This window comes from Ranitomeya variabilis, chromosome 1, assembly GCF_051348905.1.
Source record: "Ranitomeya variabilis isolate aRanVar5 chromosome 1, aRanVar5.hap1, whole genome shotgun sequence".
In the NCBI taxonomy this organism is placed as follows: domain Eukaryota; kingdom Metazoa; phylum Chordata; class Amphibia; order Anura; family Dendrobatidae; genus Ranitomeya; species Ranitomeya variabilis.
In genome coordinates, this window is record NC_135232.1 from 643,817,945 (window position 1) to 643,840,688 (window position 22,744).

At 44.7% G+C, this 22,744-nt stretch overlaps 1 protein-coding gene across 1 annotated transcript in view; it reads right to left on the reverse strand.

Annotated features, from left to right (window-relative positions):
- STARD9 (StAR related lipid transfer domain containing 9) overlaps positions 1-22,535 on the reverse strand; it is a 305,447-nt gene extending 282,912 nt beyond the window's left edge. Inside the window, exon 1 of the mRNA XM_077261513.1 lies at positions 22,345-22,535. Coding sequence (XP_077117628.1) covers positions 22,345-22,391 — 47 coding nt within the window. The 5' untranslated portion in view covers positions 22,392-22,535. The remainder of the gene's footprint in view (positions 1-22,344) is intronic.
- Positions 22,536-22,744: the final 209 nt, after the last annotated feature.

Genomic DNA, 22,744 nt, shown 5'->3' on the forward strand with positions numbered 1-22,744 from the left:
GTGCGCGATGACGTAATCGCGCACTCACTGTGTGCCAGGCAGTGCAGCGGCAGCCGCTGAGACAGGAGCAGGGAGAAGTGCGGGCACGAGGAGAGGTGAGGAGTGTTTTTTTACTGGACTGTGAGGCTATTCTCAGAGGGGGGGAGAGATGCCGGCTGTCCTGTATACTGCTACGTGGGCTGTCCTGTATACTGCTACGTGGGCTGTCCTGTATACTGCTACGTGGGCTGTCCTGTATACTGCTACGTGGGCTGTCCTGTATACTGCTACGTGGGCTGTCCTGTATACTGCTACGTGGGCTGTCCTGTATACTGCTACGTGGGCTGTCCTGTATACTGCTACGTGGGCTGTCCTGTATACTGCTACGTGGGCTGTCCTGTATACTGCTACGTGGGCTGTCCTGTATACTGCTACGTGGGCTGTCCTGTATACTGCTACGTGGGCTGTCCTGTATACTGCTACGTGGGCTGTCCTGTATACTGCTACGTGGGCTGTCCTGTATACTGCTACGTGGGCTGTCCTGTATACTGCTACGTGGGCTGTGCTGTATACTACGTGGGCTGTGTTATATACTACGGGGCTTGGCTATATACTACTATGTGGGCTGCATTATATACTACTATGTGAGCTGTGCTATATACTAAGTAGGCTGTGCTATATACTACGTGGGCGGTGCTATATACTACGTGGGCTGTGCTATATACTACGTGGGCTGTTTTATATACTACTATGTGGGCTGCGTTATATACTACTATGTGAGCTGTGCTATATACTACGTGGGCTGCGCTATATACCACGTGGGCTGTGCTATATACCACGTGGGCTGTGCTATATACTATGCGGGCTGTGGTATACTATGCGGGCTGTGGTATACTATGCGGGCTGTGGTATACTATGCGGGCTGTGGTATACTATGCGGGCTGTGGTATACTATGCGGGCTGTGGTATACTATGCGGGCTGTGGTATACTATGCGGGCTGTGGTATACTATGCGGGCTGTGGTATACTATGCGGGCTGTGGTATACTATGCGGGCTGTGGTATACTATGCGGGCTGTGGTATATACTATGCGGGCTGTGGTATATACTATGCAGGCTGTGCTATATACTATGGGGGGTATATTATAGTCTATGGGAGAGGCCGTGTTATATACTATTTAGCTGTGTTATATACTATGGGGGGTATTTTATATTCTATGGGGGAGGCTGTGTTATATACTATGTGGCTGTGTTTTATACTTGGGGGTACATTATATTCTATGGGGGAGGCGGTGTTATATACTATGGGGGGCTGCATTATATATTATGGGGAGGTGGGCTGTATTATGTTCTATGGGGGCTGTATTAGATTTTATGAGGGATGATTGCATCATACTCTTTGATGGGGCTACATTATATTCTATGGGGAGGTGGGCTGTATTATATTCTACACACTAATATAAGGCCTAAATAGGAAGCACTTCCATAAATACATAGTACATAACAAAAAAGCAAAGAAAGCTTTATGCCAATAAAAACAATTATATTTTATTAATCACAGAAAGATAAAAACCTAACAAAAACTAATAACCAATATCAATCAGTGGAGATACATATGACAAAATATATTGTCTGCATAAGGAAATACACCACAAAATCCTATGGGTAATCAAGTGATCCAAGAATGCCTTAAAGGGCCACTGTCACCCCCCTCCAGCCGTTATAAACTAAAAGAGCCACCTTGTGCAGCAGTAATGCTGCATTCTAACAAGGTGGCTCTTTTAGTTTTAGGTTCAAGAATACCCAAAATAAAGCGTTTTGAAAGTTAGCCAAAATACCTGTCGTTAGCCAGGGAGGCGGGTCCTCACTCCCCAGCTTGAACCGCTACTCTGCCGTCACTCCAATCTTCAGGGACTTTCGGCGCCACTCCCTCCGCGCTTTTTTCTCTTCAAAACCGGGGCCTGCGCTGTGTGTAAGCTCTGGCCGTGTGACGTCCCAGCCAGGCTTGCAGACTGCGCCTGTGCGGGCATTGCGGCCACCCACCTTGGGAATCCCAGCCCCGCAGTGTGTTATGCATTATGCACAGTGCGGGGCTAGGATTCCTGGGCATGCGCACTGCGTGTGTCAGCCTGTCACCCAGGTCCCCCGCCTTACAGCGTCTGTATACTGTACTGTTTACTGTATGAAGAGGCACGATCAGCTGAATACAGTATACAGACGCTGTAAGGCGGGGGACCTGGGTGACAGGCTGACACACGCAGTGCGCATGCCCAAGAATCCTAGCCCCGCACTGTGCATAATGCATAACACACTGCGGGGCTGGGATTCCCAAGGTGGGTGGCCGCAATGCCCGCACAGGCGCAGTCTGCAAGCCTGGCTGGGACGTCACACAGCCAGAGCTTACACACAGCGCAGGCGCCGGTTTTGAAGAGGAAAAGCGCGGAGGGAGTGGCGCCGAAAGTCCCTGAAGATTGGAGTGACAGCAGAGTAGCGGTTCAAGCTGGGGAGTGAGGACCCGCCTCCCTGGCTAACGACAGGTATTTTGGCTAACTTTCAAAATGCTTTATTTTGGGAATACTTGAACCAAAAACTAAAAGAGCCACCTTGTTAGAATGCAGCATTACTGCTGCTCAAGGTGGCTCTTTTAGTTTATAACGGCTGGAGGGGGGGGGGGGGGGTGACAGTGGCTCTTTAACAAGAAGGTAAAAAATAGCAATGTAGCTGTAAGCCACCTAAATGGTGGTAAATAAGATATCCTACAGAGCCCAACCTTGTGAACATCTTGTAAATTAGAAGCAAATGCATACAATGCAAGCAAAAGAGCTAATAACGTGCACATAATTAGTGCATACTCCAAATGTACATATGGTATAAAGCTACAGTGTTATGAAGCAAGGAGGGGGCTAAGACCAATAAGTGTTAATGTGCCAAGTGCACCTTAATATGGCATTTAAAGTCCTAGCAGCAATATATATGGGCTATAGCCCAAAGGAAAAAAGGTCCACACAATAATATAATATATGGCAAAAAGTGCCTATAGTGCATAATGAGAACCATATAGTCCTAAGGAAAATAATCCACACAATGTGCAGCACAGAAAAGGTGCATATAGTGCGTAGTAAAAGGCATAAAGGAAGGTATGGGTGTATTACCTCGGAATGCAGCGCAGTAAAGGGTCCCCGACGCGCGTTTCGCGTAATGCTTCGTCCAGGGGGATAGTCATATTATATTCTATTTGGGGCTACATTATATTCTATGGGGGGCTGTATTATATTTATATTCTATGAGGGGTGATTGCGTCATACTCTATGAGGGGGCTACATTATACTATGAGGGGGGCTGCATTATATTCTATGGGGGGTTACATTATACTCTGTGGGGTGGTTGCATTATACTCTGTGGGGTGGCTGCATTATACTATATGTGGGCTGCATTACACTGTATCGAGGACTATGGGGAATACATTATACTATATGGATAACTATGGGGTGCATTATACTATGGGAAGTGAATTGGACTACATGGATGACTATGGCGGTGCATTATACTATATGGAGCACTATGAGGAGTGTATTATGCTATATGGAGGACTATGAGGAGTGTATTATACTATGTGGAGGACTGAGCAGTGTATTTTAATATATGGAGGACAATAGGGAGTGTATTATACTATATGGAGGACTGTGGTGCACATTATAATATATGGAGGACTATGGGGTGTATTATATTAAACAAGTACAGTAAATTGCTGCATATTCAGATTTTTGTTCCGGCAAAAACAATCATTGTTCTCAGCAGCACATCGCCGGTGTAAACTGTAGATGTGCTGCTGATAACATGATACTGTATGGTGATCTGTTAGTGATCTATTAGTGATCGTTCTGTCCCCATCATTCTTTCCCAGACGGTGGAAAGAGGCCGGGAAACAAGCGTTGAACGACTTCAGTACTGTCGATCAAACTCATTTAGCGGCCTGAACTCAGCGAACGTAAATACAACCGAAATTCTTCTGTGTGATGTGCAATATGTTAGCATTTGGGGCCCCGTTTTAAACTTTGTCTAGGGCCCCACTTTGCCTAAAACCGGCCCTGCCCAGGAGTTTAATTGACTTGGGGCTATACTGTGATGTGCAAGTGATCTCATTATTTTTGAGCTGTGTATATTCAACTCTATTGGCCAAGTCTCCTTAAACTAAGCAACTACAGTCATGGCCAAAAGTATTCACACCCCTGCAATTCTGTCAGATAATACTCAGTTTCTTCCTGAAAATGATTGCAAACACAAATTCTCTGGTATTATCTTCATTTAATTTGTCTTAAATGAAAAAAAAACACAAAAAGAATTGTTCTAAAGCCAAATTGGATATAATTCCACACTAAACATAAAAAAGGGGGTGGACAAAAGTATTGGCACTGTTTGAAAAATCATGTGATGCTTCTCTAATTTGTGTAATTAACAGCACCTGTAACTTACCTGTGGCACCTAACAGGTGTTGGCAATAACTAAATCACACTTGCAGCCAGTTGACATGGATTAAACTTGACTCAACCTCTGTCCTGTGTCCTTGTGTGTACCACATTAAGCATGGAGAAAAGAAAGACGACCAAAGAAATGTCTGAGAACTTGAGAAACCAAATTGTGAGGAAGCATGAGCAATCTCCAAAGACCTGAATGTTCCTGTGTCTACCGTACGCAGTGTCATCAAGAAGTTTAAAGCCCATGGCACCGTGGCTAACCTCCCTAGATGTGGATGGAAAAGAAAAATTGACAAGAGATTTCAACGCAAGATTGTGCGGATGTTGGATAAAGAACCTCGACTAACATCCAAACAAGTTCAAGCTGCCCTGCAGTCCGAGGGTACAACAGTGTCAACCCGTACTATCCGTCGGTGTCTGAATGAAAAGGGACTGTATGGTAGGAAACCCAGGAAGACCCCACTTCTTACCCCGAGACATAAAAAAGCCAGGCTGGAGTTTGCCAAAACTTACCTGAAAAAGCCTAAGACGTTTTGGAAGAATGTTCTCTGGTCAGATGAGACAAAAGGAGAGCTTTTGGGGCAAAGGCATCAACATAGAGTTTACAGGAGAAAAAAAGAGGCATTTAAAGAAAAGAATACGGTCCCTACAGTCAAACATGGCGGAGGTTCCCTGATGTTTTGTGGTTGCTTTGCTGCCTCTGGCACTGGACTGCTTGACCATGTGCATGGCATTATGAAGTCTGAAGACTACCAACAAATTTTGCAGCATAATGTAGGGCCCAGTGTGAGAAAGCTGGATCTCCCTCAGAGGTCATGGGTCTTCCAGCAGGACAATGACCCAAAACACACTTCAAAAAGCACTAGAAAATGGTTTGAGAGAAAGCACTGGAGACTTCTAAAGGTGGCCAGCAATGAGTCCAGACCTGAATCCCATAGAACACCTGTGAAGAGATCTAAAAATGGCAGTTTGGAGAAGGCACAATTCAAATATCAGGGACCTGGAGCAGTTTGCCAAATTAGAATGGTCTAAAATTCCAGCAGAGCATTGTAAGAAACTCATTGATGGTTAACGGAAGCGGTTGGTCGCAGTTATTTTGGCTATTTTGGAGTTTTGTGTGAAATGATCAATGTTTTGCTTTTTGCTTCATTCTCTTTTGTGTTTTTTCATTTAAGACAAATTAAATGAAGATAATACCAAAGAATTTGTGATTGCAATCATTTTCAGGAAGAAACTGAGTATTATCTGACAGAATTGCAGGGGTGTGAATACTTTTGGCCATGAGGGTACTGTCACACTAAACGATTTACCAACGATCACGACCAGCGATACGACCTGGCCGTGATCATTGGTAAGTGGTTGTGTGGTCGCTGGAGAGCTGTCACACAGTCCACTGGACAGTCACATCAGAACAGTAATCCGCAAGAATTGGCAGATTCTGCGACAAGATACTGATTTGACAGAAATAGTAGACAGGGGACCTCTATTTGCCAGTCGCCGTAGCAAAAACATTGGGGACAATATAGTCCGTAACCGTTTTGTAACAGAGAAAAATAATTGGCTCACAGACAGTATTCCGAAAGGAAACTTCAAATGTGGGGGTTGCAATTTTTGTAGGTATCACCATACGGGGAGTAAAGTTAGAGTGGGGCACATACAACATACAGTACGGGATTTCATATCCTGCAGGACCACTCATGTGGTATATGTTATTTTTTTGTACATGCAGGAATTTTTACATTGGGAAGACGATACGCCCTCTGTTTGTTCGTATCAGAGAGCACTTTAATTCCGTGAAAACAGGAAAAGGAGCTTCCAGACTAATAGATCATGTCCGTACTCACCATGGGAGCGATGTACGGCTGCTTAAATTTGCCGGTTTAGAACATGTTTCCTTACCTGAAGGAGGAGGAGACTTCAATCGCCTCTTGTTATGCAGAGAGGCCAAATGGATTCTGCGCACTGAGGCAGCAGGACCATCTGGCTTAAACGATAAAGTCGATATGTCTGTTTTTTTGTAAAGAGATTTATGGTTATAATGCTCATCCTTGTCTTATCTTTTGTTTATAGAGATTGTTTTTAAATCTTTCTTGCTGCTTTTAAATGTAATTGTGTTTGTGTTTTGAGTACGTAGGGGGAGGTGTTCATGACCCAGGTGGGTCTATAAAACACTCCCCGGATCCAGTCAGTGGTAGGACCCGTTGAAGTGCCGTAGAGCACGAAACGGCCGTTGTCCGCATCTGACATCATCCCTCCCTGCCTCCGTTTTTTAAGAATGTCCTAATAAAGTGATGTTGAACTCCACTGGGGTAAGTGCGCTCCTTTTCTTTGGATTTTTTTAAATGAAGATAATGCCAAAGAATTTGTGATTGCAATCATTTTCAGGAAGAAACTGAGTATTATCTGACAGAATTGCAGGGGTGTGAATACTTTTGGCCATGAGGGTACTGTCACACTAAACGATTTACCAACGATCACGACCAGCGATACGACCTGGCCGTGATCGTTGGTAAGTGGTTGTGTGGTCGCTGGAGAGCTGTCGCACAGTCAGCTCTCCAGCGACCAACGATGCCGAAGGCCCCGGGTAACCAGGGTAAACATCGGGTTACTAAGCGCAGGGCCGCGCTTAGTAACCCGATGTTTACCGTGGTTACCAGCGTAAAAGTAAAAAAAAACAAAAAAAAAAAACCGTACATACTCACATTCCGGTGTCTGTCCCCCGACGTTCGGCTTCTCTCCACTGTGTCTGCGCCAGCCGGAAAGCACAGCGGTGACGTCACCGCTGTGCTCGCTTTCCGGCTGGCCGGCGCTCACAGTGCAGAGAAGCAGAACGCCGGGGAACAGACACCGGAATGTACGGTAAGTATGTACTGTTTGTTTGTTTTTTTACTTTTACGCTGGCAACCACGGTAAATATCGGGTTACTAAGCGCGGCCCTGCGCTTAGTAACCCGATGTTTACCCTGGTTACAAGCGAACGCATCGCTGGATCGCTGTCACACACAACGATCCAGCGATGACAGCGGGAGATCCAGCGACGAAAGAAAGTTCCAAACGATCTGCTACGACGTACGATTCTCAGCAGGGTCCCTGATCGCTGCTGCGTGTCAGACACAGCGATATCGTATGGATATCGCTGGAACGTCACGGATCGTACCGTCGTAGCGACAAAAGTGCCACTGTGTGACAGTACCCTGACTGTAAACTGATGAGATCATTTTGAAGCGAGATAAGAAGTTTCAAGGGAACTGAAACAAATATTTCTTTTAGCCCTCACCAAAGCTTGCATAATCCACAGGGAGTCATATTTACTTGTTCTTGTGATGTTCATATGAAATGTGTGGAGAATTTCTTGCAGTCAATTTTACATTTCTACACTTTTAACAAATTGTGCAGCATTATTAAGTAGATAGGTCTATCTTAATGGTCAATAGTGGCAATAAACATTTTTTTTAAATATAAAAGGATGCCTAGAGGGATGATTAATTCTATTATGCGGTACGTATTATAGTATTTTTAAGCAAATTTGTTCCCTACATTAAAGTGCGCCTACACATTTCAGCATTAGAATACAACACATGCTTCAATTTATTGTTTGTCCTGGGTTTTCATTTTTCGGTCACAAGTAATTCCACACCAAATAATTGGGAGCAGCTGACGAGTCTCGGAGAGGCAGGAATTCCTGGGAATCTCTATCCCAGTGTATTTGGCACAGATATAATAGACGCAGTGTTGACAATGAACTCTACAACGAACCTTCTCCCGAGGTGGTGCTTTTCACATCATTGCCATTACTTCTTTGTTAGAGGAAATAAAGTCTTTATTTTTCAAGTCTCACGACAGACTGGTTACAGATGAATCCTTTAATAGGAGAGTTTTTTCTTGCTTTTTTTGCATAAATCATAATCAGAATAGAGATGTGTGATCAAAGCTCAAGGCCTCATTCAGATGTCCACATTTTTTTGCATACCAGTGCAATGCATGTTTTTCATGAAAATCACGGGAGACGTGTCAGATCAAAACTGGCAAAAAAATCTAACAACACTCAGATGCTCATGCTGATATCAGTGATTTTTCTTGTACGGAAATACAGTCAGAGTTTCTATGTCTTTTGTCTGTGTCACCTGAGGTAGGTCAAAGTTAGTTTTTATCATTAGAATTTTATCTGTTTTTCTCGAATGAGAAAAAACAAACCATAATGGATTTTCTCAATCTTCTATTAGACAGTCCATGAAAAACTAAAACAATAAACGGATATGACACCTGTCTGCTGCCCAATATTTTCACATACCCATAGACTTGCAATTCCAGGTTTGATCCGTCACTTTGATTAAAAAAAAATTGGGCATGTCACCATAATTTTGTGAGGACCACTCAGTCTGCAAAAATACAAATGTGAACAGCACCGCAGACTGTAATTGGTGGACATCTGAAAAATACAGAACAAACTGGTATCACGTAAAACTGGTGTCCGAGTGATTTCCAGTGGTGTAGGTCATTATCCTAAGATATCCTGCACATGGCTAGCGATAAGAAATCATTTTGCTGGCGCTTTTTCTATACAGTTCTGTCTGCCACCGTGTTCTTCCCTAGAATATTAATAAGGCCAAGTGGACATCGCGTTTGCACCTACATGTATACATACGTCCAGCAGTGGTCACCGTCTTGATGAATGATGTGGCATACATCTCCTGTGGGACCCCCCATCAAAAGCCGCAAATTATAAAGTTTATTTGCATTCTGCTGCACTTTCCAATTAATATTAACATATGAAGATGCATACCAGCTAGACACACTTTTGGACTCTTTCTGGTGAACCAAGCCTATGAGGATGCCATCATATACGCGGTGAGCTTTACCGGGCATACAATACAGCGTGCACTTAGTCTCCCTAGTATGGAGTCCAATGAGAGGAGTCCCAGATCCGAAATTAAAAGTAGCATATACCAGCTCAAAAATCTGTGACAAAATAGCAGCTCCTGCCCAAAGTGTTTTTTTTGCTTTCCACAAAAAAGCCCAATGTGCGAGACAGATGTAAACTGATGACACAATAGAAGCAAAGCCTTTGAACACTTCTGTTCCATAGATCAATACAACTTCTCAACCACCTTGGGAATAACATAAATTTTGGCCATCTTATATCGCAGCACAGATGATGACTAGAATAACCATGGGGCTTGTCAAAGAGTCCTGACCCTTTGCTCCGGTGACTAGGATCTCTCTTAAACTATGGAATTCTTCATGGAGCGCTTACACGAGAGTATGTGCATGAAGATTCCTATACACTTTAGACAGTGTCCATGAGAAGAAAAAATGTGGTCATATAAACTAGTCACCAAGAAGCGGCCACATGGAAGCCAATATAATAAATTGTTTAAGTCGTGAGATCATCTCTACTACAGCCGAGAATTACATTATGTGAATTTCAGTTTTAGACTGCCTTGTAAAGTATTAGGACAAAGGAAACAGGGAATCCAAACAACGAAACAAACGCTTTAGATTATCTTGCTATAACCGAAACAGAAAAGCTTGGAGAGATGTCAGCGGCAGTGAGGCTAAGTCAGGACTGAGATACTCTGTTATTTCTGTTGGCTCTCATCCAGAGAAACATCTGGTCACAAAGCTTCAAAACACTGGTATTTCCGCACAAGTAACGGTCGTGCAGACTCGAGTTCTGCAGTTTTTCAGAGATCTTACTACACGGCTGGGACAAATGGATTTTGCATTTTATGAATTTTCTTTCTACTGGAGACTCAGAAAAAGCTAAGACCCTCTTTTTTGTCCCTACTCCTGCCCAAAAGGCCCATGAAGATTTCTTATTGCTTGAGCTTAAAGCAAAACAAGTAAGGCTCAGACCACATTCACACAATGTCTGGTCTGCAATTGTGACAAAGAATGCCACAAAATGGGGCATTTTATAAATCATTGGCATACTCCAGAAAAAATTTTTTTTATGTTGAAAGGGAATGTATAAGGGAAAGAGTGTTGTGCCCAGGATGAAAAGAGTCATACAGGATGGAGATGGCATTCTCCTGATGAGCTTCAAGAGGTAGTCACCGGGAATGGTCTTCCAACAATCTTGAAGGAGTACCCAGAGATGCTTAGCACTTGTTGGCCCTTTTGCCTTCACTCTGTGGTCCAGCTCACCCCAAACCATCTCGATTGGGTTCAGGTCTGGTGACTGGAGGCCAGGTCATCTGGCGCAGCACCCCATCACTCTCCTTCTTGGTCAAATAGCCCTTACACAGCCTGGAGGTGTGTTTGGGGTCATTGTCCGGTTGAAAAATAAATGATGGTCCAACTAAACGCAAACCAGATGGAATCGCATGCTGCTGCAAGATGCTGTGGTAGCCATGCTGGTTCAGTATGCCTTCAATTTTGAATAAATCCCCAACAGTGTCACCAGCAAAGCACCCCCACACCATCACACCTCCTCCTCCATGCTTCACGGTGGGAACCAGGCATGTAGAGACCATCCGTTCACCTATTCTGCGTCGCACAAAGACACGGTGGTTGGAACCAAAGATCTCAAATTTGGACTTATCAGACTAAAGCACAGATTTCCACTGGTCTAATGTCCATTCCTTGTGTTCTTTAGCCCAAACAAGTTTCTTCTGCTTGTTGCCCGTCCTTAGCAGTGGTTTCCTAGCAGCTATTTTACCATGAAGGCCTGCTGCACAAAGTCTCCTCTTAACAGTTGTTGTAGAGATGTGTCTGCTGCTAGAACTCTGTGTGGCATTGACCTGGTCTCTAATCTGAGCTGCTGTTAACCTGCGATTTCTGAGGCTGGTGACTCGGATAAACTTATCCTCAGAAGCAGAGGTGACTCTTGGTCTTCCTTTCCTGGGGCGGTCCTCATGTGAGCCAGTTTCTTTGTAGCGCTTGACGGTTTTAGCCACTGCACTTGGGGAGACTTTCAAAGTTTTCCCAATTTTTTCGGACTGACTGACCTTCATTTCTTAAAGTAATGATGGCCACTCGTTTTTCTTTACTTAGCTGCTTTTTTCTTGCTGTAATACAAATTCTAACAGTCTATTCAGTAGGACTATCAGCTGTGTATCCAACACACTTCTGCACAGCACAACTGATGGTCCCAACCCCATTTATAAGGCAAGAAATCCCACTTATAAAACCTGACAGGGCACACCTGTGAAGTGAAAACCATTCCCGGTGACTACCTCTTGAAGCTCATCAAAAGAATGCCAAGAGTGTGCAAAGCAGTCATCAAAGCAAAAGGTGGCTACGTTGAAGAACCTAGAATATAAGACATATTTTCAGTTGTTTCATACTTTTTTGTTAAGTATATAATTCCACATGTGTTAATTCATAGTATAGTTTTGATGCCTTCAGTGTGAATGTACAAATTTCATAGTCATGAAAATACAGAAAAATCTTTAAAATGAGAAGGTGTGTTCAAACTTTTGGTCTGTACTGTACATGGGGAAAAAAGAGCTGTAGCAAGAGGGGAGAAAGTCACATGGGATGGAGATGTACAGTATACGGGGAGGAAAGAGCTGTACCAAGAGGGAAGAAAGTCACATGGGATGGAGATGTATACGGGGAGGAAAGCTGTACCAAGAGGGGAGAAAGTCACATAGGATGGAGATGTATATGGGGAGGAAAGCTGTACCAAGAGGGAAGAAAGTCACATAGGATGGGATGTATACAGGGAGAAAAAAAAGCTGTACCAAGGGGGAGAAAGCCACATGGGATGGAGATGTACATGGGGAGAAAAGAGCTGTAGCAAACCGGGAGAAAGTCACATGGGATGGAGATGTACACGGAGAGATAAGAGATGTAACAAGAGGGGAGAAAGTCACATGGGATGGAGATGCATATGGGGTAAAAAGAGCTTTACCAATAGTTGAGAAAGTCATATAAGATAGATATGTACAAGGGGAGAAGAGAGCTGTACCAAGTGGGGAGAAAGCCACATGGGATGGAGATGTATACGGGGAGGAAAGCTGTACCAAGAGGGGAGAAAATCACATAGGATGGAGATGTATACGGGGAGGAAAGCTGTACCAAGTGGGGAGAAAGTCACAATCGGATGGAGATGTATACGGGGAGGAAAGCTGTACCAAGTGGGGAGAAAGTCACAATCGGATGGAGATGTATATGGGGAGGAAAGCTGTACCAAGTGGGGAGAAAGTCACATAGGATGGAGATGTATATGGGGAGGAAAGCTGTACCAAGAGGGGAGAAAGCCACATGGGATGGGATGTATACAGGGAGAAAAAAAAGCTGTACCAAGGGGGAGAAAGCCACATGGGATGGAGATGTATACAGGGAGAAAAGAGCTGTACCAAGAGGGGAGAAAGTCACATGGGATTGAGATGTATACGGGGAGAAAAAAAAGCTGTACCAAGTGGGGAGAAAGCCACATGGGATGGAGATGCAGACTGGTAGTGCTGTACCGAAGGTGGAGAGAGTCACATAAGAGGGAAATGTCTAGGTGAGCCAAGTGTTGTACTGAGGATGTAGAGAGTCACATGGATTGGGGATTTATAGGGACGCACAGTGATACTGAGCATGGATTCAGGACGTATTGGGGGGAACAGAGTTGTACAAGGGATGGAGAGAGTTACATAGAATGGGTGGATGGAGAAAAGTGATTAACCAATGGTGGAGAGAGTCTTATATGATGGAATTGTATACAGAGATCGAAGTGTTGTACCGAGGACACAACAAGTCATATGGATTGGAGATGTAAAGGGGAGAGCAGAATGATGTACTCAGGGTGGCACAAAATTTCCTTTGGCTTTTCCCTTTTCTTTCTATTTTCTATCACATCTATCATGGGCAGCACAGTGGCTCAGTGGTTAGCACTGCATCCTTGCGGCGATGGGGTCCTGGGTTCAAATCCCACCAAGGACAACATCTGCAAGGAGTTTGTATGTTCTCCCCGTGTTTGTGTGGGTTTCCTCTGGGTTCTCGTTTCCTCCCACATTTCAAAGACATACTAAGGCTACGTTCACATTTGCGTTGTGCGCCGCAGCGTCGGGCGCTGCAGTGTCGCCGCATGTGTCGGGCGCTGCCGCATGCGTCATGCGCCCCTATATTTAACATGGGGGCGCATGGACATGCGTTGTGTTGCGTTTTGTGACGCATGCGTCTTTTTGGGCGCACACGTCAGGGTGCAGAGGACGCAGCAAGTTGCATTTTTTCTGCATCCAAAATCATGCAAAAAAAGGACGCATGCGTCACAAAACAATGCGTTTTGCATGCGTTGTGCGTTGCGTCGCCGATACGTCAACACACAACAACGCAAATGTGAACGTAGCCTAATAGAGAATCTAGATTGTGAGCCCCAATGGGGACAGCGATGATGATGTATGTAAAGGGCTGCAGACTATATGATAGTGCTATATAAGCAAAGCATAATAAATGAAAAACTTCAATGTAGCTCAGAAAATCACTTCTGTTGCTTATGAATTAGGAGACTCTTAGGACTCTTGTACTGAGGCATGAATAGAGCTGCTACATGTTAGAAAACAAATAGAAATCTCATTATGCCAATTACAAGAAAAGGAGAAGCTTACAGTAAGTTACAGTTCTCACTCGCTTCCTCAGCGAGTATTACCAAGCCAAAAGCACAGCACGATATAAGAAGAATGGCTGCAACCTGACAGTATGTCAATACAGAAGGACAGGTAACACATACTGGAGAACAATCACACACAATGTCCCTGGTCACAGTAAACGACAACTTTGATATTAACAGTAGCCAAAGCAAAGCTTTCAGCAATGTAGAGTGAAACAGAGGAAACAGGAATAACCAGTACTGGCAATAGGACAGGGATCAGTCAGGGTAAGAGCCTCCTGGTCTCAATCACCAAGCTCCGAACTGATGGAAGGAACATGTTACCATGATACATTATTATAAGCAATGATAATTATTATAAAAAAAAAAAAAAAAAAGCGGAAGCAATTGCACTCACATCCTATATGTTCACGAGTGTAGTCATGGAGCCTTTCCCTCGGACATACCGCTGTACTATTTGGGAGCTATATTTGCTGTTTAGGCAGAATAGCAATCTGGACAAACCCCACTAGTTCATCCACTGAGAATGAGAAAATCACACAGTCCCCTGCTGAGACACAAGTTATAATGTGTGAATAAACCTTGCAGATTTGCCTAGATCTTCTCCAAAGACAAAATTAAGCATAAATCCTTATTCACCAGTTAATTATTAGTTTTTAATGTGTGTTTAAAGGGAACCTGTCACCTCAAATTGGCGGGATACGCAAATGCCTTTTTTCCGGTCCGGTGGACGGCGTTTCGTCTTCATTTCTACACCCCATCCGTTTCCGTTGTCTGCAATATGTTCGAGAATTAGAGTACTTGTCCTCCATAGTTCGGGCGTGAGCAATGCAATCCTCGCTCGCGCACGCGCAGCATGCTTTGTCCAACTGCAGGCAAAGCGAAAAGCATTACTGCGCATGCGCCCGCGCACTATGTCCCGGAACACAGCGAAATACTTCCAGGACATAGAGCGCGCGGACATGTGCAGTAATGCTTTTCCGCTTTGCCCGCAGTTGGGCAAAGCATACTGCGCGTGTGGAACAAAGATTGCATTGCGCACGCCCGAACTATGGAGGACAAGTACTCTAATTCTCGAACAACGGGGACGGATGGGGTGTAGAAATGAAGACGAAACGCAATTGGGTTCCATTATAAATGTACTGTCATTTACCTTCTATAGTTTCTGTGCTGCACTGCCTACTACTGGCTACAAAATTAGTTAACTGAGAAACAGTCAGTGAGCTTATTCATATTATAACTCTTATCTATCTCTTCTCATCTGATTTATGACCACACACCATATCAAAGTAGAATGAGCAAGGAAACAAAGTCTGTAAAAGTCAAATGATGCAAACATTTCTGTGCAACCCAATTGCAAAAATTTGCTTTAGCCACAAAAACCTGTATTTAAAGTAAAAAATATATATTTAATGTCTAAAATGTGAACAACCCATTCAGAAAGATTAAGAAAGTTGCCTAAGAACTGGAAAGTATAACCAGTAAAATCCCCTGTCACCTATGCACTCTTGTTACACTGGCCTCATCAGTCCATTATATACCCCTTTTATCACTCCCTGGAGACTGGCTGCAGTGGTCACATGAATGATGTACACAAAGTCAATTCTGCAAGACTGACGGGGAATTCAATGCAATAGTTATTTTATATTCCACTCTATATTGTTTACTGCTCTTAGGAAATATTCTTAAAATCCTGGACAAGCTACCTGAAGGGATCTTGAGATCTCATGAAGACAAGGGTTGATGGAGGAGTAACCTGCTAGAGACATTTATTTTCTAATATTTCATTCGGATATGATAATGGGCGGTATCAGAACCGCACTTTTTCTGATAATTAAGAAGCAAAATGGCAACCTAAGTGTTGGGTGAATGAGGTCTAAGGAGACAATCATACAATTGATTATTTTTATAGGAATGTCTCCTACTTCTTGAAAACACATGGATCTGCATGCAGAATTTAAAGGGGTTGCCTCATCTTCCTATGTCCAGGAGCACATTGTTCCTCTTCCTATCGAAGGATAGCCAACTCCAAAAGATTGACAGTTTGGGCCAGCAGCATGGTCAAGTCACTGGCCAGAATGGTGGCCTCTCTCCCAGGCTTCTAGCAGAGGCAGCATGGAAAAAGCGAAGGGACACGGAGGCTCAGCTTGGAGCGGAGCTTGCAAGCACACTCTCCCCACCTAGAAGACTGGTAACCTCTAAGGTATCCGGTGGCAGAGAGCGGGACACTACAGAACTAAAAATCTCTCCTTTCCTGAGAGCATGCAAGTGAGAGCAGGTAAGGCAGATGTCTGGAAGGGGTTAAAGTGCCATGCACTATAATTTATCTGTACAAAATGAGTATCAATTTTAAATTGGGCACAAGCGCCTATACAGCCAAGGCGCTACTTCAATGAGGAAAAAACAAGTAGAAAGGTTCCCTTTAATACTTGTTTTGCATGGTTTCCTGCCGTGAATGGGAAATTACAGTAGAGAGTTAACATCTCAGGACAGATAAACCAGCTCCTCAAGAGATGCATTGTGCAGGATGCTAACTCATGCATCCGGACTTCTCATAACACAGCACAGATCTACCGTATTCCTGAACACGTGAGGGACAGACTATCATATTCCTCAAATTGTGAAAATAATTTCATACAACCTGAACCATGCGACATCTAGATTACAAGACATGGGGATGTGGGACCTGCATAAATAGCAATCCTCTGTACACATTTGACCCTTGGTTTCCATTATAAAAGCTAAACACAACAGAGTAGGATCGTTACACGAAGGGCCCACCCCACTGAGACTCCAACAGACGTGACCATAAAGGAGCCTCTAATGCAGGGGTCCCCAACCTGTAGCTTGGGAGCCACATGTGGCTCGTGGGCCCGTGATGTGTGGCTCGCGGCTGCCTGCCAGCTTGGTCCAATAGCACCAGGTGTAAAGAACTATTAAGAGCAGATGTCTAAATGGTGACTTTTGTGTGTAGCCCTGTATGGAAGAGCAGATCTGAATGGGGGTGAGATAGGAAACCATTTTGCTTGGCATACTGCCTTGGTGTGATTTCAGTGGAAAAGCTTTGGTTATCATTATACCGGTAATGGAGGCTCTCGTTGTCACTACTGTGAGTGGGGAAGGAGCTGGTTGTGGCTCATGACCCTCTCTCAGAGCTGAATGTGGCTCGTGACCCTCTTTCATAGCAGGATGCGGCTCTCAAGGTCAGAAAGGTTGGGGACCTCTGCTCTAATGCATAAAGGCCCCGTCTCACATAGCGAGATCGCTAGCGAGATCGCTGCTGAGTCACAAGTTTTGTGACGCAACAGCGACCTCCATAGCGATCTCGCTATGTGTGACACGTACCAGCGATCAGGCCCCTGCTGCGAGATCACTGGTCGTATCAGAATGGCCTGGACCTTTTTTTGGTCGTTGAGGCCCCGCTGACATCGCTGAATCGGTGTGTGTGACACCGATCCAGCGATGTCTTCACTGGTAACCAGGGTAAACATCGGGTTACTAAGCGCAGGGCCGCGCTTAGTAACCCGATGTTTACCCTGGTTACCAAAAAAAACAAACAGTACATACTCGCCTTTCGGTGTCCCTTGCCGTCTGCTTCCTGCTCTCACTGACTCCCGGCCGTACAGTGAGAAGTGAGAGCACAGCAGTGACGTCACCGCTGCGCTCTGCTCTCACTGTACGGCCGGATCTCAGTCAGAGCAGGAAGCAGACGGCAAGGGACCTGGACACCGAAAGGCGAGTATGTAGTGTTTGTTTTTTTTGGTAACCAGGGTAAACATCGGGTTACTAAGCGCGGCCCTGCGCTTAGTAACCCGATGTTTACCCTGGTTACCCGGGTGCTGCAGGGGGACTTCGGCATCGTTGAAGACAGTTTCAACGATGCCGAAGTCGTTCCCCTGATCGTTGGTCGCTGGGGAGAGCGGTCTGTGTGACAGCTCCCCAGCGACCACACAGCGACTTAGCAACGATCACGGCCAGGTCATATCGCTGGTCGTGATCGTTGGTAAATCGCTTAGTGAGACGGGGCCTTAAATGAACGTGGCCCAGAATGGTGTTAAAATCTCAGCAGGTAATTTTCCAATTGTAGATATGCAGGAAGACCTTATTTATAAAGAACCATTAATTCCATAGTGCTTTGCAGACAACACCATTGTCCCCACAATCAAAATTCCCATTCAGTATGTGAAAAGAAATCGGAGAACCCAGAGGAAACACAAACACAGGGATAACATACAAACTCCTTGCAGATGTTGTCCTTGGTGAGATTTGAACCCAGGACCTCAGACCTGCAAAGAAACAGTGTTGTTCTCATCACTGTCCCAACAGATCTGCCAGCAGACGATAAGATGCTGGCAGCAACCCAAGTTGGTAGAAGTTTCTACAGCATATAGATATATAGAGCGTAAAGTAGCTTTTAAAAATTCCCCAAACTCAAAAACAGTGGGTAAAAAGTACCAAAAAATAAAAATAAAACACTGCAGGTTTCTGAGGCAGATAGTTTCAAGGGAAGCCATGATCACAGGAATCTAACTGTGTCCATACCCCTTTTTCTCACCTATTAAAAAAACAACACATGAATCTTTGGTAGAGTATAGCCTCCTATGTATGGGAGGCTTGGGAGAGATACCCGTCTGCAGAAAAAGGCTACGTTCACATTTGCGTTGTTGGGCGCAGCGTCGTCGATGCATACCGACGCATGCATCATGCGCCCTATCTGCGTTGTACTGCGTTTTACGACGCATGCGTCATATAGACGCACAAGACAGGGCGCAGGTGACGCTACTTGTAGCTTTTCCCTGCGCCGAAAGTCACGATCTGTAGGATCTTATGACAATGCATGTGTCGCAAAACGCTGCGTTGTGTACATGCGTTGTTGATTGCGTTGCGTCGCCGACGCTGCGCCCAACAACGCAAATGTGAAAGTAGCCAAAACAAACAGCAGCTATCTCCTGTATTGCTAGATTTGGAGAAAGAACAAAAAATATATATATATCAATCACTGCAGAACTTTTTCCCAAAAAAGTGCAACCTGTAATTAGGGTTTGTGCCCACAATTAGGAATTGCTGCGGTTTTGACACTACGTATTTATGCAGCATCATAAACGCAGAGACCAGATGTTACAGCAGAATTGATGGGATTTCTAGAAATGCCATGTCCACTCTGCGTGTATGTGCGCCTGCGGGTCACCCGGGGAAACTGACATGCAGCACAGGTTTACGAGCAGCAGCATGTTAATTTCTCTTGCGGAGATGCTAGTCTCCGCAACAGAAACTTCAACAATAGCATGTATTTGGATAAATCAGCGTGGTTCAGTGAACACATACGGATTTACCTGCGTGATGAGAACATAGTGTTTTGGATGCAGCGAAAATACACTGCGTCTAAAGTGCTGATACTTCCTAATCGTTGAAACTAACTGCTTTTGCAAGGCTCTATTGAAGCCACTGATCACAGTAAGTTATGGGCTCTTGCTTGGCATCACTTTAGCTTTGTTCTATTGTCTGTAACAAAAAAGGTTTATAGAATTGTAAAAATAGCACACATATACCATATATGTATACAAATATTGAAAGCATAAGGAATAGTGTTGAGCGAACGTGCTCCGATAAGGTGTTATCTGAGCATGCTTGGGTGCTAAAAAGTGACTTCGGCGTGCTGGAAAAATATGTTTGAGTCCCAGTGGCCGCATGTCTCACGGATGTTCTACAGCCACGACACGTGCAGGGATTACCTAACAGACAATCCCTGCATGTGTTATGGCTGTCAAACAGCCGCGAGACATGCAGCTGCGGGTACTCGAGAATAGTACCCGAGAATGGTCAGATAACACCTGATCAGAGCACGTTTGCTTATCACTAATAAGGAGAGACGATCGTATTGCAACCATCATATCTTACGTCTTCAGGAGATGCGGTCTTTGTACTGACAATGGTTTTGCACAGGACGTGCATTCTAAGACTGGAGGACTAGTTTGGGTGGTCACATGATCTCTCCCGTCCCAGCGGCTCTCTCAACGTAGTAATTTAAATCCCAGACAAGGGAGACTGGAAAAGCAACAGGAAATGGATTTTAAGGAAGTCTGCCTGGTTCTTGGTTTCTCCAAACGTAGGATGTTTTGTTGAAAAATAGCAGATAATGCTCCACGCGTCTCTGACTTTACAGTAGGGGCTGATTTTTTTCTGCAGTGAACACAGATCATATTGCGACAAACCGCATATGAATACGAGATACTTCCACTGAGCTAAATAAAATTCTGTACATGCGGACATCCATCTGATACATTTACAGTATATCACCAAAAAGGGATAAGAAAGCTCCTTCCATCCTGCCCAGCTGTATCCCATACAGACAAGTAATCATGTAACCTTCTGGGCTAAACAAAGTATCACCTTCTAGTCACTGTATACAGTAAGCAATAATTGTTAGATTGGGGCCAGTCCAAATACTGGGACCCCAATAATTAAAACAGGGGTCCCGTGTCCCCTCACTCAGCTCCAAAAACAGGGCCAGATGGAGTTGTTTATTCATAAAATATTAAGTTAACCCCTATTAATTTTATAGGTGATAACTTACTGATCACTGGGGGTCCAACCATTGAGACCCTCATGTGATCCTGAGATCAGGGCTCTGCAATAGGCATCCCTACTGCAATCAGATGGGACTCTGCAAAGTCTGGTTCTCTTTGTCCTGGTCTAGGTATCATTGGGTGTACTGGTGGACACAGACAGAAGAGGGCTCCTGTGCAAAAACAACATATGGGACCTTTCTAGTTCAACAGCTCATCATAATCCACAATTCCACCAGTGTTTGGCGGTCAAAATGGCCCCCTTACCACTTTGGCCCCTGTGCATCTGCACAAGGTGCACCAATAATATGTTCGCCCCTGAATGGGTGTCCCAGTGCTCAGACCCCCAGCGATTAGTAAGCTATCCCCTGACCTGTATATCAGGGATAAATAGGTTTGGGAATACCCCTTTATATAGAGGGCATTCCCAATTGGCGCTCCGCCATTCACTGGAAAGAAGAACTGTGGAAGCACTCGTCTTCCTTTGTCATTGCCATAGACATTGGCAGGGCATGTGTCCACTGAAGTCCTCCATGACCTCTGGGATAAATGGGGGACATGGTGCCTTTGTTTGGAATGAAGGGGTGAATCCAGCAATCGGACCCACACTGATCAAACAGTTCGCACCAATGCAGTGGAATTTTTGTAAACCAGAATACCCCTTTAACTTAGATAATACCCACAGAGTGAGGCTCAATCGGACATCCGATTTTTGTGTATGATCACTATTTGTGATTTTCATGGACAGCACTCGTATCTGTGGAGCCATTCAAATTTCCACGATTTACTCAAGGACAGATAGGTCTACAAAATTGTTAAGACCAGTTCGATTCTGATCAAGGGTCAGATCAAAACCAGCAATGCAAGCCAACAGCTTTGGAAGGGAAAACAGAAAATGGGGGGAAAAAACAAAAGGAAAAATACTGCATTCAGATGACATCAAAGTGCAGTCTGATCTTCACAGACTGTCAGAATAGAGAAGGTGGAGAATTTTTCTTTTCCCTCCATGTACAATAACATTGGATGCCACTTGTACCACACTGTGATCAAAGTCTGATCAGAATAATTGGTCCGTTTTTCTCAGATGTAAATAATTTGGACGTCTGAACGAGCTGTTAGCCATCAGCGAAAGGCCCAATAGCGCTGATGGGACTCGCTCGGGCCATCACTGCCGCAGTCATCATTAAACCATCACTAGATTTTGCACAGGAATAGTTACATTTCTTGTTAAATAGGGGCTGTCTAGCGGTAATTGTATTACTTTTTTTCTTAGTCACGCGTGGTTATAAAATACCAAATGAAAATCAGTGCTGCAACTTGTGAAAGCGCCCCCAACTATCAGGGGTGTTTAATAGTAATGGGCTAGTTATATGGGACCTTCTGGGCCCCCCTAATCTCCAAGGACCGGGTATAACAGTAGCCTCGGCACCCCCTTCCCCAAGGGTCCAGCGCCCGATATTACGTGACCACTGAAGTGGTCAGATAACTGGAACATCACATCATCAGAGAACATTCGATGAGGCACTGTTCTAGTCACCTAACCGCTGCAGCCGATCACGACACTTCTGCAAAATCTAGGCGGCATATAAAAATATATATATATGATGTGTGTGTCTGGCTAAATTTAACCCTTTAACACATTCAGTGAGAACTTTCCACATTATTTGAGCCCTCAGACCAGCTGCATATACATGGGAAGTGGAGGAGTTCATGCCATTACTATCTGTATCTGTGACTACAACTCTCAGCATGCCCTCACAGTAGTCTCCCCACAGCACTTACCGCCTGCTGAGCGGCCTCACCCGCAGCGCTACCCTGACATTGGCCATTGTGGCTACTGCAGAGCCTCATGTCCCGTCCCGGGCCCCGTTCCCCGGCTGTGCCACCAGTGCATGGAGCCGCCGTCCTCGGGAGTGATCCTCCGCAGCGCACAGCAATCCAATGCTCCGTTCGCTCACCACGCCCACCCCTATGTTGTGTGTTTTGGTTTGGTCCAGCCCATTGGGAAGCTGCCACTTTGCAGCGATAGAAGGGGTGTGTCTTGGATCTGCTGGCTTGTAATCAGCTGTAACCAGGAAAAACACCTCAGCGTCCTCTTCTGTGACCGTAACAACATCTCCTCACGGCCTCTGTAGTCTGAAGAGATGCGTGACAGAGGGGACAAATGTCTCTTCAAGTGTCA